At 38.3% G+C, this 19,079-nt stretch overlaps 1 protein-coding gene across 3 annotated transcripts in view; it reads right to left on the reverse strand.

Moving 5' to 3' along the window:
- The window catches only part of NFKB1 (nuclear factor kappa B subunit 1), a 119,047-nt gene that overhangs the window by 91,159 nt on the left and 8,809 nt on the right, over positions 1-19,079 (reverse strand). For 2 of the 3 annotated variants that reach the window (XM_023252904.2, XM_023252903.2), the window contains exon 2: positions 2,770-2,815. The exons of the other annotated variant lie outside the window; for it this stretch is intronic. In XM_023252904.2, coding sequence (XP_023108672.2) covers positions 2,770-2,808 — 39 coding nt within the window. In that variant the 5' untranslated portion in view covers positions 2,809-2,815. The remainder of the gene's footprint in view (positions 1-2,769; positions 2,816-19,079) is intronic. 3 annotated transcript variants of the gene reach the window in all.

Below are 19,079 nucleotides of genomic sequence, written 5' to 3' on the forward strand. Positions count from 1 at the left end.
TCCTAGTATGCCCAGTTAAATGAAACGTAAGAAATACAGAGTTTAAATAAAGAACACTTCAGATCCAGTTGTGAGGTATGCAAATTTTCAATTGAGGAACAGCAAATGTGCTCCACACTTCAATGCTTAAGAGTAAAGTTCATCTACGCTATTCATTGTTCGCTGGAAAGGAAATATAGGAATCAAAAAACATGTTATTGCAAAAACAGACCCCACCGTACAGAGAGTATTCAGCAGTCTCAGAGCAGAAGAGATGACCTAGCAACTAATGTCGTCCTTAGGGTCCTGCAGGTGGCTAAAATGACTGAGTAGAGGGCAGAGCACTGGTCTGAGGAGAGATACACACACTCCACTTCTGACAAGGAAGACAAGCCGTGTTGTGCCCTGCAGCTTGCATTGTATATTAGGTTATGGTTGGAGAGCAAATTCCAGAATACATTAAAACACTGAGGATAGCTCACTGAGGACACGTGAACCTCAGGAAATATATGCCATTAAGCTTCAGACAAGACAAAAAAAAAAAAAAAACAACCCATACTACAAGGACCTCTTGCCTCAAAACTGGAAATATCAGAACATACCCCACCCCTGTTGCTGATGATCACAAAAGTGCCCACATAAGAAAAACTCTCGAAATGAATGTTTTCAGCAGGTTTTACTTTTGTGTGGCATAAAGGACCATCTCTTGCTGATAAGATTTCCTGTGTACAGACAGGAAAGCATGGTCTAAAACCAAGCAGAACATGCTTGTTAGAGTTTGCCTTTAAATGTTAGAGACAGCATATTAAAAGTGAAAGGTAAAACACAGGTTTTGATAATATGAGTAGCCAAATATCTTTTTTGCTGTAATCAAAGAAACTGTTCCTAGATTGATCCCTCTAACACCATTTGTATAATAAAATTCCACAGGAGCATCTTAATGTGAAAAGCTATGCCCACCCATTCTTTCTAAATAAATCAGAACATTATCAACAGTAATGAATGCTACACAAGTCCATTTTATTTGAAGAAGTGATACCAGATCCCTTAAAAACGATTTCACTTTTGGTTTTATTTTCCTGATTGCTTGCATGCATAAATTTGGAAAATCCATTTTTTAGGTGGTAGCCACCAAAGTTTTAATGTGAAATGATTACGAATCTTGGACTAGGGTGTCCTGGTACCTAGTTTTCCCTCTCTTTGTCTCGCCTAGCAAACTACATTTTCCAAATCGCAGCTTACATGGGCTTTCTCTGGAAAGTCACTCATAATCCTGCTCTGCCCTCCAGGTAGTAGAGCGATCCCTTTCCACATTTCTGGCTCATTCTGTGCAGAATACTATGATGACATTTATCACCATATAGAAACTGTTCATACCTCTGTCCCTTGGATTAGAATGGCAGCTATAGTAGGGTGTGTGTATCACTTCTGTAGTCCTCCTTAGTCAATGTTCTGATATGTAGTAATGCCTCAACAAACAGCTGATGAATGAATAAATCTCAATATTTTAAATACTTCTTAAAAATCATCACATTAAAAATTTAATATTGCTATTATACTCACCCTAGTGCCTGAAAGTTGCTTTCAAATGGTTTATCTAACGTACATATAATATAAAAAAAATAAAACACATGTCTATGTGTGTATAGACACAGAGAGAAAGAGAGGGAGGGAGGAGAGAGGGAGACAGAGGAAAAGATGGGGAAGAAGCAAAATATTAATAACCAACAAAGATTTGTTGAGTATTCAATATTTCTATAGGCCTGACATTTTTCAAAGTAAAAAGTTGGGCAAAAAAGTTGGTATCCCTTCTTAATTGAAAATAGAATTATAATGAACAGTTTTATGTTCCTAAAACACATTCATTGCCCATTCAGTCTTTTCAACACCCCTTAGAGTGGGGGAGCCAGCGTTCCTAGTCCTTATTTCTTTGCAAATAAGAAAAGTGGGACTGGGGGGAGGCAGGTGTAAGTGATTCCTCAAGTTTAAAGAGCTGTTTGTTCAGTGGCAGCCAGCACCTACATAAAGATACTCGAATTCTAAGGCCAAGGTCTTTTCACTACACTCATCTGCCTTCTCATCAGATGAATTTTAAATACTTTGTGTTCCCCCCGCAAAAGATACATTCAAGCTCTAATCCCCAGTACCTGTGTACTTTACTTAGGAATAGAGTCTTTGCAGAAGTAATCAACTTAAGATGAGGTCAGACGGAAGGGTGGGCCCTAAATCCAATGACTGGTGACTGCATCAGAGAAGAGAGAGGGAGATTTGGATACAGAGACACAGGGAAGAAGGCGGGTCTGCAGGAATGATGCAGCCACAGCCAAGGAGCACCGAGGGTTGCTGGTGACCACCAGAAGCTTGGAGAGAGGCCTGGGACAGATTCTCTTTCAGAACTTCCAGAAGGAACCAACCCTGTCATCATGTTGATTTTGGATTTTGGTATTCTAGCCTCCAGAACAGTGAGAGAATATATTTCCGTTTTTTTAAGCCACGTGGTTTGTGATAATTTATTACTGTAGCCCTAGGAAATTAATATGGTAGTTATCATTTGATCTGTAGATATATAATTTTTATGCAACAGTATGTGTGATGAAAAGGTTTCAGTTACTTATTTTCTATGGCATGTCCTCTCTGACCTTACATGTAGGGACAAGGAAACTGCAAAGACAATTTAAAATAAATTTTTACCAATTTTAGAGTTTTCCTGATAAATACGGTGGCTGTTTCTATATATTTTAAAATATGATTACGTTTCTTAAAAATTATCAGTTAAATTATAATACTCACTTGTTCATGTGCTCCCAAATATGAATCGTCTTCTGCCATTCTGGAGCTATATATCAAAACAAAACAAAACTGTAAGAATGGAATGACACTTAAGAATTCCATCAGGTAGGGGGCGCCTGGGTGGCTCAGTTGGTTAAGCGTCGGACTCTTGATCTGGGCTCACAATCTCATGGTTCGTGAGATGGAGCCCCTTGTCAGGCTCTGCCTTGATAGCACAGAGCCTGCTTGGGATTCTGTCTCTCCCTCTCTCTGCCCTCCCTCCCCCACCCCCCAAACCTCATTCACAGTCTCTCTCGAAATAAATAAACTTAAAAAAAAAAAAAAAAAAAGAATTCCACCATGAAGGAGTAAACCTTATTATTCCAGTAAGACCAAACATAATCCTTTTGAAAAGATTTTAGGAGGGGAACATCTTCCTTAGAAGAGTAGTTCCTCTTTGGAATCTAAATCTAACAGCAGGAAAATTGCACCATCGAGGAATTCACACTTATGTACAATCCGAAATCCTTATGTCAAGCTCACAACAGTGTCTTAGAGTCTGGTACAATCCATCCTCTGCATAAAGATCACACACACTCACATTCTTAGGTCATTCCTTTTTGTCACCATCTAGACTTGAAGGATTTAGTCTTAGCTCTTTGTGCAGATTATTTTCCAACCTTTCAAAAATTCTGTGATGGTCCTAGAACTGTGTCCAAGTTTTCTACCTGCTGCTTGAGCTAAGAAGCTCCGAGAAGGTCCTCCTGCCTCACACTTCCTTAGAATTAGGGATGGCCATTTGATGAAACGCTCACCAGTGGGCCATTGGAACCACCGCATGCCATTCCCAGGTCTATTGCTCTAGGTCCTTGACATGCTTCCTTCGTGGTTTTGTTTCTTTTTCTCTTTCCTGCTGGATAAGACCTAGACGTGAAGAAGACCCAGCCTCTACCACATAGATGATGATAAGTGGCAGCTGACGCTGGTGGTGATGTAGAAAGAAATAAATTCCCTTGTTCTTTAACCTCGTGTATCGTGGGGTCTCGCTATTACAACAGTCTAGTCTTTACCCTAATGACTACATTACCTAACAGTCTAGTAAAGACAAAGTCCTCCAAAGAGGATCCTGGCTTCCAATGAAATCCTCTCCTGCTAGTGACCTCTGTGACTTATAAGGAGTGGACAAGCCTTGTGAGGATTGCTAGTGGGATACAAAGCAGTGTCCAGCTTCAGCAAAAGGGAAAAGGCTACATCCTATAGAATAAGAACTCCATGCAGATTTTAAAGAAATATTTGTCTCAAATAAGAAAGATTTATAATGCAATCTTCCTGCTGAAGATTTACAAATAACTGTAATCAATTAAGATACGCAGTTAAAAAAAGGAAAATTGCCCTGATACTATAGAAAGGAATTAAGTGATTAAAAATTCCAGAGTTCTTCCACTGCTGGGTGTGTGACTCTGGATATATGGCCTCTGTTTCCTCATATGTAAAATGAAAGGTTTTGATGGGATGGACCTTTGAAAACAGTAGAATTTGTTGAGCTTGGAGTTATGTTAGTTAGCTAACAAATGCTTATTGAAAGAACAAATCACAACTCTTTTTGTAAGCCTGGATTTTTATATGTACTTAGGTATATATCTATATTCAAGAATCACTATAGGGGTGCCTGGGTGGCTCAGTCAGTTAAGCGTCTGACTTCAGCTCAGGTCATGATCTCACGGTTTGTGGGTTCGACCCCCGCATCAGGCTCTGTGCTGACAGCTCAGAGCCTGGAGCCTGCTTCGGATTGTGTATCTCTCTCTCTCTCTCTCTCTCTCTCTCTCTCTCTCTCTCTGTGTCCCTCCCCCACTTGTTCTCTCTCTCTCAAAAATAAACACTTAAAAGAAAAGAATCACTATAATAAATTTCAGGTATTTAAAGAATACTAATAAAATAATAAGTGTTACATTGAAATACAGTGCTAATACCAGTTATAATACTTTTGGGAACAATCCTTATTCTTAGAACACTACAGGACTCCAAACTTCCAAGAAAAATATTAAGACAATTTTTTTTATCTTTAGGTTTTCCGTTAATGTGAGGTAACTACGTGAATCCTCTCAAACAATCTTAGCACATGGTCTTCAAAACAGAGGTGAGACTGTTGGCTTGCTAAAATGACAGAATCCATTCAGTACCTGTTACTCTGATTATATATGTGTGTGTAGATGTGTACATACATCTGTGGATGGTTTCCTGAACTTTGAATGGATAGATTCAGTAGCAAGTGGCCCTCACTCTGATTTTAAAACTCATTCTTATCATGATCATTACTGTAGTTAAAACTTTAATTAAGGGGTGCCTGGGTGGCTCAGTCAGTTGAGCGTCCGACTTCAGCTCAGGTCATGATCTCGCGGTCCGTGAGTTCGAGCCCCGCATCGGGCTCTGTGCTGACAGCTCAAAGCCTGGAGCCTGCTTCTGATTCTGTGTCTCCCTCTCTCTCTGCCCCTTCCTCACTCATGCTCTGTCTCTTTCTCTCTGTCAAAAATAAACATTAAAAAAAACCACTTTAATTAAGATCTCTAACCTGTAGGCACAGGACAAGCTACCCAAGTAAACACAGTCCTCTTGCCAACATCATCCCCATGATTTTTGTGCAAATGTGTGGCAAAAGATCACAGTTTTAAAAGCCCAACAGCAGCCCAAGAGATACCCGGGTGGTGATTAAAATATGAACTTTTACAAGCTTTGTAAGATAGTTAAGTTCGCTGTGAAGAGCTGAAGTGATAGTAATCCTACAGTGATGTCAATGTTAATTCATAATTTAAAAATAAAATGTCAAAAGAAACCAAGAATTATTTGGAAAGGATGAATCACTGAGTACTATTTGCATTAATTGTAAAAGCAGGGTTTTATTACAAAGTTTTGAAATACCAAATAAGTCTTTGGAACGAAAGGATCAGGAAAGACCAGGGAAAGCCCCTACTGCCCCCCTACTCCCTGAGCCCTTCCTCTCACTTTCCCTTTGCACAGTTCCGTGCTCTTGAGGAAGGACCTTGAAACAGAAAGGAAGATACTGGGTTGACTGGTGAGAAGATGGGCTTAAGCTCTGCATCTCTCTCCTATAATGGTTGAGGCTTTCAGGAAAATTTTCACACCGTGGAAAGAGAAATAGAAAATGTAACTAGCTAGCAATAAAAACAGCTTCTCCAGGGAATTGTGTGTATTTCTCGCACGAGAGGCATAATGTTATAACTGGCTATGTTCCGAATATGTGACGAGCGCTACATGAAATGCCTAATGGATTATTTTCTGCACATCTGTGACAACCTCACCACTGACACCAAAGGCCAGCACAAACAGTTGTTAGTGAAGGCAGCAAGGCCAAGGCCACTTCCTTTCTTATAACCGGAGACATTTTCTAGGATCAGATATATTCACATTTTTTGAGGGCCCACTGTAAGAAAACATACTCTTTTTATTCTATTAGATTTCATAAAACAGAACAAAACAAAACTTTTCAAACCCATTGATTTCATGACCGTCTAATGGGTCATAATCTGCAGTCGGAAAAACAGAATTTCAGGTGCCATTCAGAGGATGTGGGTGGGAATCAGAAAGATAGTGTCTCTATTTTTAAGATTATATTCAGCTATAACAGACACTACTTAGGTGTAATTTTAATACTTTATCCTGGTATGAGGAAGAATGAGAAGAAAAAGAGTGACTTTTCACCATTTTTCTGTTGCATGATAAATTGATACAGAGAAAGGCTATGCTGGAGTTTCTTTCCTTTTTAAAAACATTTTTTTGGTTTATCTATTTTGACAGAGAAAGAGAGAAAGAGAGAGAGCAAGCGGGGGAGGGGCAGAGAGAAAGGGAGAGAGAAATAATCCCAAGGAGGCTCCAAGCTGTCAACTCGGAGCCCAATGTGGGGCTCGAACTCACAAACTGTGAGATCATGACCTGAGCTGAAACCAAGAGTCAGATGCTTAACCAACTGAGCCACCCATGCATGCCTGGAGTTTTTTTCTTTAGAGGAATTTTTTGGAGGAAGTGTACTGTAAGACATACACACATGTGTGCTACATACAATGTGAAACATTCAACTGCGACTATCTTTTGACTCTGTAATTCCACGTCCAGAAAGTTGTACTAAAGAATTATATGAGTAAGCGTGCAAAAATAAATCAATAAATAAGGACAAGGATATGCATTGCCACACAAAAAAACTGGAAACAATCTAAATGTCGTTTGATAGCAGATTGTTTAATTACAATTATGCTGCACTCACACCTTATATATTATGTAACTGTTAAAAAGAATAATTTGGATCCATATATAGTGACATGGAGACTATTGCTCCCTAAGTTATACATTCCTATGTTTTAATTTTCTAACTCATTTATTTGATTAGAAATAGACATTTTTTTTTTATTAAATTTTTTTTTTCAACGTTTATTTATTTTTGGGACAGAGAGAGACAGAGCATGAACGGGGGAGGGGCAGAGAGAGAGGGAGACACAGAATCAGAAACAGGCTCCAGGCTCCGAGCCATCAGCCCAGAGCCCGACGCGGGGCTCAAACCCACAGACCGCGAGACCGTGACCTGGTTGAAGTTGGACGCTTAACCGACTGCACCACCCAGGTGCCCCTAGAAATAGACATTTTTAAGAAAAAAAAAAGAGATAAATCAAACGCTGTGCTGAACATGAAGTTTAGCTGTGACATCTTTAACAATTAATGACATATAGTGAATAAAACATGAAGTATAAATGAGCGAAAAATTTCTAAGCACTACTGGAATCCTCCTCATAATAAATATAATAGAAAAAAGTTAACTTTAAAGGGGCTTTTTATTTACATCTTTCTTGTGAGATATCGGCTTAATGATGATGAAAGAAAAGTTAATGGTGGGTTTGCTTTTCTCAGAATAGCTGATTTTTAAAAGTTTTTGAAAAAAAACCAGTATTTGCAATCTACCGCATTCAGATTTATATAAACTCATTTTCCGTATTTTTCCATGCCTTCATCCATCTTCAGCTCTGGATTGTTTTATTTGAGTGCAGTGAGACTATGTGACCAATGCAGAAGTGCTACCTCATAAGTACAAACACATTGCGGTTGGAGCCGGTGTGAGGTCCCTGTCACAATGGAATGCCAATCTAATAGAGAAGGCAGATACATATTAGCTCATGCAAAGCTTATTAACATAGTTAATGGGACATAGTAAATGTTAACCATTTTGTTAGAGCATAATAAATATATGTTTATATTAAATTACAGGAAGGAAGAGTAATAGAGACAGTGAGGGTTTTAGGCATTCTGAGAAGAATCAAATGTCTACGGCCATGCCGCCCCGAACGTACCCTATCTTGTCTGAGAAGAATCAAGTACTTTTCTTTCCTATTCTACATTTATAGGCACACTGCCACATTCCCTCCTTAACCCTATCCTTACCACTGTTGAATAAAATGCTTGCATTTTGCCACTAGGGACATTTGGCAATGTCTGGAGACATCTTTAGCTGTCACACTAGGTGGATGGTCTAGTGTGTAGAGGTTAGAAATGTTGCTAAACATCCCATAATGCAGAGGACAGCCTTTTACAATGAAGAAGCATCTGACCCTCAAAGTCAATAATACCAAGAAAGAGAAACCCTGATGAAAGGCATCATGTGACTTTGGTTCACATGTAGAAAGAACTAAACTTTATTGATTACCTCCCAGAAATCAGGAATCATAGCTGGTGCTTCACATTTTTCACTCAATTTTCACAATATTCCTGAGAAATAGGGTCCCAGATGAGAAAACTGAGGTTTACAGACAGTAAGTCATTTGCTGAGGTTAACAGAGTAATGCTAGCTAATTTGACTCCACAGACTATGATGTGTTCATTTACCTAAGTGGCAGATGCGATCTTTTCCTTGACCTCTAATTTTATTCATTTTAATACAGCACTTTGCTGCAGGCTTCCTGAATGTTCTGGTTGGAGCTAGTCTACTCATAGCAGAACCCGAAAAGCAGAATAGGACTGTGACAATGCACTCAAGTGAGTTCTTCCTGAGATAATCAAATGTGAAGGTAAAAATGCCAAACAATAATAGCTCAAGCAGTAGTTGCTTTTTATTTTGTTTTGTTTTAAATATCTCCTTTGTTCAATTACAAAGAATAGAAGGAAAATCAAGAGACTCTCTTTCTGAAATATGTCCATAGGAAACACCATAATTCACTAATGACATGATAAAAGTATGTATATCTTTAAAACTAAAGTATACTGAGGGGCGTCTGGGTGGTTCAGTCGGCTGAGCGTCTGACTTCAGCTCAGGTCATGATCTCGCTGCTCGTGAGTTCAAGCCCCACATCAGACTCTGTGCTGACAGCTTGGAGCCTGGAACCTGCTTTGGATTCTGTGTCTCCCTCTCTCTCTGCCCCTCCCCCACTCACACTCTGTCTCTCAAAATAAATAAACATTAAAAAAAAAAGACAAAGCTAAACTAAAGTATATTGAAATATTTCTTGAATGCATTGCTCCCTTCATAAATTTAGTCATTCATTAAAAAAATATTTAGGTTTCCTATGTGTCAGTTACCAAAAACAGCAAAATATACACGAGTGTACTCCCAGAGCCTACAGTTGTGGTGGACTGAAAACAATGATCCAACATTCTTTGCAACTCTACCTAACAAAAGGTAAAATCGATTTCTCCATCCCTTGAATCCTGGCAGGCCTGTTACTTGCGTCTGTACAACAGAATGAGAAAGAAGCGTGAGTTTTAAATGCAAGCTTCAATAAGACTTGCAACAACCATTCTTGCTCTCGTGGAGCACTGCTGCCAAGGGAACAAGCCTGAGCTCGCCACTGGAGGATGAGAGATCGTGTAGGGCAGGGAGGCACAGTGCAGGTTGAGGCACCCCTAGACCAAACAGCATCAGATGAGCAACCAGAAGACTTCAGAGGTCAGCAGAGCCAGCCCAGACCAGATGACCCACAGAGCCCACCAAATTGAGAGAAATAACAAATGTTTGTGTTTTAATTAGCTTTGTGGTAATTTTTTATACAGCAAAAGCCAACTAATGTGACAGTTTAGTAAGTAGAAAGACAAATAAGGAAAACCAATGCAACATGGTAAGTGTCATGGGAAATGGAGGGTGTGTATGGCATGGGTTAGTCATTGTGGTAATTCAGTAATTACATTTTCTTTGTTAGGGTCCTATTCACAACTCCCCCCCCCCCCAAATTTGTACTCATTTTTACTGTATTTGCTTATTCAGTTCCCAACACAAAGGAAACAAGCACATTAGCCAAAAATACTGTGATGTAAACATAAATAAAATTAGTACTGTTAAAACCTACAAAATGTAAATACTAATACATGGCTGCTAGCTTTAAACAGTGATACGATTAAAAAACAAATTATAGTATTTTAAAGTTTTTTTTTTAAGTTTATTTATTTTGAGAGAGAGAGAGAGACAGCGCACAAACTGGGGAGGGGTAAAGAGGAGAGAGAGCATCCCAAGAGGGCTCTGCACCATTAGCACAAGAGCCCAATGCGGGGCTCGAAACTATGAGATCATGACCTGAGCTGAGATCAAGAGCCAGATGCTTAACCAACTGCGCCACCCAGGCTCCCCAAAAACGAATTACAATCCTTTAATACTGTCAACTCTCTAATATCTAAAATCAAATTAATTATTCCTGCAGCAATGGCCCTGTTCTTGACTTTCTAATTTGTCAGTATATCATTGTCTCAGATACGCAGTCACCATTTCCTCCTTTCCTTCTCCTTATCTCACACATACTCAATCAATAACTGATTTCTGCTGATTTCTTCCTTGTGTAATTTCTTGTATCTGCCCCTCCTATCCATTCCCACTGTTGTACCCTACTTGAACTTTCACTGCCTCACTTCTGAATGATAGTAGTAGTCTCCCTATGATTCTCCCTTATTGTGGTGTTTCTTCTTCCTTAAGCACCTTTCATATTATTTCCATATTACTTACAAGATAAAGTCAAAAGCCCTCAACCACTCAGCTTATTATATTACATTCAATCATATTACAAACATCACCTATTACTATGTCCTAACCCAAACCCTTTATTATAGGCAGATTGATCATTCAAAAATGGCTTGCTCATTGCCACCTTGTATTTTGTTTCACAGTAGCCTTGCATCCTGAAATGCCATCTTCCCAACTTAAATACCACCTACTCCTTAAGCCTCTACTCAAATCTGACCTCTTCCCAGAAACTCTGTATTTTCTCTGTAACCTATAGGTATGTTGTCCACATAAGGGCTATCACACTTATGTGTACTGGTGATTTTACCCTTGATAACATACTGTTCTACTGCAATTTAACTATACATACATATATATAATCTTCTTAAGTGGATATAAATGCCTAAAAAGCAGACACACGGGCTTTACTTCTTTGTATCACCAAATTAGTAATACTAAGTACTTTAAAAAAAATTTTTTTTAACATTTATTTATTTTTGAGACAGAGAGAGACAGAGCATGAACAGGGGAGGGGCAGAGAGAGAGGGAGACACAGAATCTGAAACAGGCTCCAGGCTCTGAGCTGTCAGCACAGAGCCTGACGCGGGGCTCGAACCCACGAACCGTGAGATCATGACCTGAGACGAAGTCGGACCCTCAACCGACCAAGCCACCCAGGCGCCCCCTAAGTACTTTTTAAAAATTAGTATTCTATAAATGGTAGAAAACACTGCAATTTCAGATTTGTCAAAATGTGGACTTCTGGTTTCAGTCATGTCAGGGTAACAATTACTGAGCTTGCCCTACTCAACTGTAAAACTATACAAAATACTTGAAGCAATAATGGAAGACAATGGACAAGACACAGCATTGGGCTATACACCACAAGAGAATGGAAACACTTGAGGTGAGCTCCGAATTCACTTTAAAAAAATTTTTTTTAAACTTTTTTTTAAATTTATTTTGAGACAGAGAGAGACAGAGCATGAACGGGGGAGGGTCAGAGAGAGAGGGAGACACAGAATCTGAAACAGGCTCCAGGCTCTGAGCTGTCAGCACAGAGCCCGACGCGGGGCTCGAACTCACGGACCGCAAGATCATGACCTGAGCCGAAGTCGGCCGCTTAACTGACTGAGCCACCTAGGCACCCCCAAATTCACTTTTTGACTGAGTATGTTCCAAACCATGACACAAGGAAGTAGAGTCCAAACAGAACAGCAATCTCTCTGGGCAGAGCATCAGAAATGAGGAATTTCCACAGAAAAAAAGGCTCAGAAATATGCATAGGGGTCACCTCTGGTCAATCAATAAATATTACGCTGTATTAGTGCAGAACCAGACTCTGCAAAGCCTACTGGAAAAAGATAAATGTCAGGGATCTAAGAGCTCAATGGAGGTTCCAGAAGTTTTGAGAACCTATAAGAGACATTGAAGTTCCAATTATCCAGGATGAAGAGATATCACTGAACAATCTGAGGATTCAGGTTTGACCCCAAAAAGATCATACTATTGGAATAAAGAACATACCCAAGAATAAAGGCTACTCTAAACTCATCTTTTTAAAAACAGGTGATTCACCAGTAAATTTATTGCCTATTACCAAAAAAAGCCTTAACACTCTTGAAAGGAAGACCAAACTACATACTCTCTACAATGTAGTACCCACAATGGACAATAAAAAAGGACAAAACATATGAAGAAGTAGGAAAATATGACTCAAAAGAAAACAATGACACAAATTGTGGAATTAGCAACCAGTGACTTTAAAACCATTAATAGCAATATGTCCAAAAATATAAAGGAAAAGATGAATATAATATATGGATCGGGAATCCTGGAAGATAAATTGAGATAAAAAAGAAAAAGAACCACGGAAAATTTTATTTACTTAAAAAAATTTTTTTAGTGTTTATTTTTGAGAGAGAGAGAGAGAGAGAGAGAGAGACAGAGTGCAAGCAGGGGAGGGGCAGAGAAAGGGAGTCACAGAATCCAAAGCAGGCTCCAGGCTCCGAGCTGTCAGCACAGAGCCCAATGTGGGGCTCAAACTCACAAACTGTGAGATCGTGATCTGAGCTGAAGTCGGACACTTAACCAACTGAGCCACCCAGAGGCCCTGGAAAATTGTAGATCAAAATGGGATTTCACTAGGTGACCTGATCAGCATATTGAAAACTATAGAAGGATAAATAAACTTTAATAATAGTCAGTAAAAACTATCTAAAGTGCAGAGATAAAAAGCAGAAAGAAATTAAGATACTTTTAGTGACCTATGAGACAGTATCAGGTGGTCTTACATATGCATAATTTAGAGCCCTAGAAAGAGAGAGAAGAAAAAATATTTGAAGAAATGGCCAAGAATTTTCCAAACATGATTTAAAAATAATTTTTTAAGTTTATTTATTTATTTTGAGAGAGAGAGAACACAAGCAGGGGAGGGGCAGAGAGAGAGAGGGAGAGAGAGAATCCCAAGCAAGCTCCACACTGTCAGCACCAAGCCTGATGTGGGGCTCAAACTTACAAACTGTGAGATCATGACCTGAGCAGAAATCAAGTCAGATGTTTAAGCAACTGATCCACCCAGTAGCCCTCACAAATATGATTAAAAAAAAAAAAAAATCAACCCATAGATCCAAGAATCTCAAAGATCCCCATGTTGGATAAACACAAATAAAAACATGCTTAGTCACATGCTTTTATCACAACTAAACTGATAAAAATTAATACAAAAGATGGGGCTTCTGGGTGGCTCAGCTGGGTGCGCGTCCAACTCTCGATTTCAGCTCAGGTCATGATCCCAGGGTCGTGGGATCCAGCCCTGAGTCAGGCTCCACGCTGAGCGTGGAGTCTACCTAAGATTCTATTTTTCTCCCTCTGCCCCTCTACCTTGCTCATATGCTCTCTCTCTCTAAAATAAAATAAAGATATTTTTATTCTATGCTAAAGTAATGCTAAAGAAAACAATACTAAAAGCATCCAAGGACAAGGGAGAATAATGATAAGCATGATGGCTGACTTCTCATCAAAAATGATGGAAGTGCTGAAAGACAAAGTTTAGTGTACAGTTCTATACTCAGCAAAAATACCCTTTAAAAATTAAGGTGAAATTGACATTTTTCAAATAAACAACAGCTGAGAGAATTGCATGATCAATAGGCCTGCTGCATGTTAAAGAAAGTTTTTCATGCTGAAGTTTTTCATGCTGAAGGAAAATGATACCAGACAGAAACTTTCATCTACATGAAAGAATGAAAAATGCCAAAGATGATGAAAATGTGTGTAAGTATAAGGCTTTTTTTCATATGCTATTAAAAAAATACAACATATTTTGGGGTTTATGGCATATGCAGAAGTAAAACGCACAACAAAAATAGCACAGAGGAAGGGAAAAGGACAAATGCAAGTATACCATTGTCAAGTTCTCACATTATATGTAAGAAATTATATGTAAGGAATGTTATTGCATTAATTTATGGTAGATTCAAGGATGCATATTGTAATCCCTAAGGTAACCAGTTTAAAGTACAGCCAATGAAGGAGATGAAATGGAATTTAAAAACTAAACTTGACTGGGGTGCCTGGGAGACTCATTGAGTTGAGCGTCCAACTCTTGATCTCAGCTCAGGTCTTGATCTCAGGGTCATGAGTTCAAGCCCCACATTGGGCTCCATGCTGGGTGTGAAGCCTACTTAAAAATAAATAAACAAGTAAAAACTAAACTTATTCAAAGACGGCCAGAAAAGAGGAAAAAATGAATAAAGAGCAGATGGCACAAACAGTTAACAACTACCAAGATGGCAGCTTAAACCCAGCCACAACAATAATAACATTAAATGGAAATGAACTAAATGAACCAAAAGAAAGTAAAGATAAGTCAGACTGGACAAAAAAAGTAAGACCCACGCCTATGCATTTCATAGGAATTACACTTTAATATAAAAGACTCAAATAGTTTAAAAGTATCAGGATGGAAAGTTATGCCAGTTATACCATGGAAATACTAAACATAAAAAATCAGGGTATACTAAAATATCACATACAGTAGACCTCAAGAGAGGAAATATTACCAGGGGTGAAGAGAAACATTTCTTAAGAATAAAAGGGTTAATTCATGACAGAGAAATAATGATCTTAATGTGTATGCACATATTAACAGAGTTTCAAAATACAAGAAGCAAAAAGTGGCAGAACTAAAGGAAGAAACAGAAATATCTATAATTATAGTAAAGATCTGTAACACTCCTCTCGCAGTAAATGATGAAACCAAATCAACAGAACATCAGTAAAGATACAGAAAATTTAGAACAACAGCATTAATAAAACTAAATGCTTTTATTTTGAAAAGCACTTAGTTCTATGCATTAGAACTGAGAACACTCCACCAATGAGTATGGAAGACACATTCTTTTCAAGTGTACATGAAACAGTCACAAAGACAGACCATATGCTGGACCATAAAACAAGACTCAGTAAATTGTAAAGAAGTGAAAGCATACAGATAGGTTATCTAAACATAATAAAATTCAATTAGAAACCAATGACAGAAAGATATCTAGAAAATCCTCAAATACATATAATTAAGTCAAGATGCTAAACTGTGGGGGAGAAAAGTACCTCTTAGAATCAATAAACCATAGTAAATATAATCTCTTTCACTCTGTGAGAGAAGCCTCTAAATTCTTGCTCTATCATGTCTTCCGTAACCATGGAGGACAGGGATTTTCTTAGAAAGATCAGAATGCATTCCAATGTGTTCCATAAGTATCAAATCTTTGCCTATGCTTGTTTTCTTAATCTAGATGACTGAAATTTATAGGATCAAAAAGATGTTTTAGACATTTTCTAATCATAATTGAGTTCATATATATTAAATGTCAGATTCCATTCTAAGTAAAATTGCTTTTTATTAATAGCATAGTAGGATAAATATGGTGAATGTAAATTTGTATAGCTAGAGAACTTCTCTAAAGATTACAGTATATTAGATAAAACCTTACATGTTATAACTGAAGTCACTCATGAGCTACTGCTGCCTTCCGTTTCCATATAAAAACCAATTCAATACATTTACTCAAAGTGTGAGGTCTTTCATTCAGGTGGCATCAGAAAAGGATTTGACTTATTACAGATTTCTTTTCTAAAAATAGAGGATGATGGTGGGGGTAGGGGATGAGGGATGGATAGGTGGAACATAGGGGATTTTTAGGGCAGTAAAAATACTCTTGTATGAAACCATAATGATGGATACATGTCATTATACATTTGCCCAAACCCACAGAACACGCAACACCAAGAATGAACCATATATAAACTATGGACTTTGGGTGCTTGCAATGTGTCAATGTAGGTTCATCCCTTGTAACAAATGTACCACTCTGAAAGGAGATATTGATAATGGGGAGACTCTGCTTGTATAGGAGCAAGGGTATATGGGAAATGTCTTGTACCTTACCCTCAATTTTGCTGTGAACCTTAAACTTCTCTAAAAAAAATTAAGTCTTAATTTAAAAAATGGAGTGCAACCAAATTTTAATTTCATGTCTGATCTTCTTATGTACCATTTTGGAGTATTTGTACTTTCAGGTTGAAAAGGAAATAGACCTGAAGAATTATGAATTAGAGATTAATATTTTGACCAGATATAGAGAAACTGATCAAGTTCTCTTAAATTTGAATATGACAACTTCAGTTTGGACTTCATTTTTACTTATCCCCAAATGCTGATAAAAGTGCATCGTTTAGGGGCGCCTGGGTGGCGCAGTCGGTTAAGCGTCCGACTTCAGCCAGGTCACGATCTCTCGGTCCGTGAGTTCGAGCCCCGCGTCGGGCTCTGGGCTGATGGCTCAGAGCCTGGAGCCTGTTTCCGATTCTGTGTCTCCCTCTCTCTCTGCCCCTCCCCTGTTCATGCTCTGTCTCTCTCTGTCCCAAAAATAAATAAACGTTGAAAAAAAAATTAAAAAAAAAAAGTGCATCCTTTATGTTTTAAATGAAAAGGACTAATTACGTGAACCAGCAACACTTGGTTCTCTGGATGAGGTGACAGTTGCCCTGGAGGGAGAAAAGGGTTTCCTTGAAGAAATGAGCACAACAATGACCTTCCAATTACCCCCACACAAATGTGATCTGCAAGCATCAAAATCAGGCCTCATACAGGGACCTTTCAGTCCTGGAATCTAGTTATGAAGCCGTTTCCACACTGACCACTCACACAGATAAATCCTTCAATTTATGCAGATGCCAATGTATAAAGTGAGCAGGAAGAAAAAAGTGAACTACATTCTCCTCCATGTCTGATAAGGTCTGATGTGAATACTCCTTTCTCCCACATCTCTTTGTCAGTGACCTTGACTGCTGGGCAATAAACAAAATATTCACTCAAACTCATAAATGACATATTAATATGAAACGTGATTTGGTTTATATATTTACTAACATATTTTGTTTAGTGATTACAGTCTGAAATGAACTGACCTTAGGGCTTTTAACTGTACCACAGTTCTTACTTGTGTGAAGCTCATTGTTAGCACCTTGGAGTAATGAATTCATTCAGTCAATTCTCAATTGTATGTGGATGAATTCATACGTGGACTCATGGAATCAACATGCATATAATCTAAAAGTCATTCATTGAAACCTTTTAAATGAGAGTGAAGGGTAGGGGTCCTGACCATGAAGGGGCAGAAATAGGGCTTTTGGGATGCTGGTAACGTTCTTTCTAGAGCACCACCTAAGTTAAATGTATTCACTTTGAAGTAAGTCATTAAAGCTGTACTCTTATGATTAATGCAATCTTTTAGTCATGTGATTCTCCAATGTTAAAAAGGATGATGTAAGAGAAAATGTTTTAAACTGAAAATACATGATCTAAGCTCCATGAAATTATGGACTTCTGTCTTGTTCAGTATTCCTAGTACCTAGAACCTGGCATATGGAAAGGACTCAACATATATTCAAATGAATTAATGGTTAAAAAAGAAATCCAACTATGTAAGGGCAGAAAAGCTTATATAAAAAAAGCAGATTCCCTACCCCACATCTCCTCTTCTCCAATCCCGCTTTTCAGAATGACTTTTTTACATTCTTAACTTTCTCTTTTTGGTTTTCCTGGGGTTCTTTTCATATCTCCAAATACTATGTTTATACCTTTTTCCTTAATTTATTGATTTTAGACATTATGTTCTTGTTCTGACAGATGAGGATTGAGCTTACATTACTACCACTCCCCTTTTTCCCTCCTGCAAATAAAGTTATAATTAATCAGTGAGAACTTGAACCCATTCAGAATTAAAATACTGAATTTTATATTCAATTTCTGTATCAAGCTTGCCTTCAATTTCTTTGGAGAAATATGAATGTAAGTTCATAGCAGACATTAATTTATAATGAAAAGAGGTAACCCCAGAAGCACCTGATGTCAAAAAGAAACTAGACTAAGACCATATATGATAACTCATAATCCAAAAATAAACAGTTCCTCATATTACCATAATGACAATCAATAATAAGGGCACTGGGGTGGCTCAGTCAGTTGGGCATATGATTCTTGATTTCGGCTCAGGTCGTGATCCCAGGGTCATGAGATTGAGCCTCATGTTGGGCTCCATGCTGAGCGTGGAACCTGCTTGAGATTCTCTCTCTTTCCTCTGCCCCTCCCCTGCTCGTGCATGCTCCCTCTCTCTAAGTTAAAAAAAAGAAAAAAATTGTCTTTGTACTTTCTCACATGTATTTTCCTTAAGTTGACCTATCTCAATAAGGCAAGAAAATCTAAAGTCTTCCGAATAATACTATTATATCAAAAACAAATAATTTTAGAAGTAGATGGTCATTTAGCCTAACCCTCTCATTTTTTCACGGAAAGAAAATGAAACACAGAAAAATTAATTAATTTGCCCAGAGCCACACAGCTTAATCAACAGCTACCTAGTCAGTATCTGCTGACATTCTGTCTAGTTATTTACTTACTCATTTAGCAAACTTATTAGGTACATGCAAAGTAACATAAAATCCCTGCCCTCAAGATATTTTCTGTCTAGTAAAAAATAAGAAGTCAGAACATGGACTGAGAGCACATTATTATGCGGAGATCAGAGAAAATGGATAGAGGATAGAGAGAAAATTGGCGAAGCCTGAACCATGCCTGAAGGTTGATTAGTTGGCCAGGAAGGGAAGGGCGCTCCTCACACAGGGAGGGTGCAGGCAGAGACATTCAAAGTGCGAAAACACAGTGGATAGGGAACTGAAAATTGATGTGGATGATTTGAGAAATAGAGGATGGGTGAGGAGCAAGGGTGGGAGGTGAGCTGTGCAGGAATCAGCTTGTGAAGACAATGGAGATTCATTTCAGAAACATAAA

The sequence above is a fragment of the Felis catus genome, chromosome B1 (assembly GCF_018350175.1).
Source record: "Felis catus isolate Fca126 chromosome B1, F.catus_Fca126_mat1.0, whole genome shotgun sequence".
Taxonomy (NCBI): Eukaryota; Metazoa; Chordata; class Mammalia; order Carnivora; family Felidae; genus Felis; species Felis catus.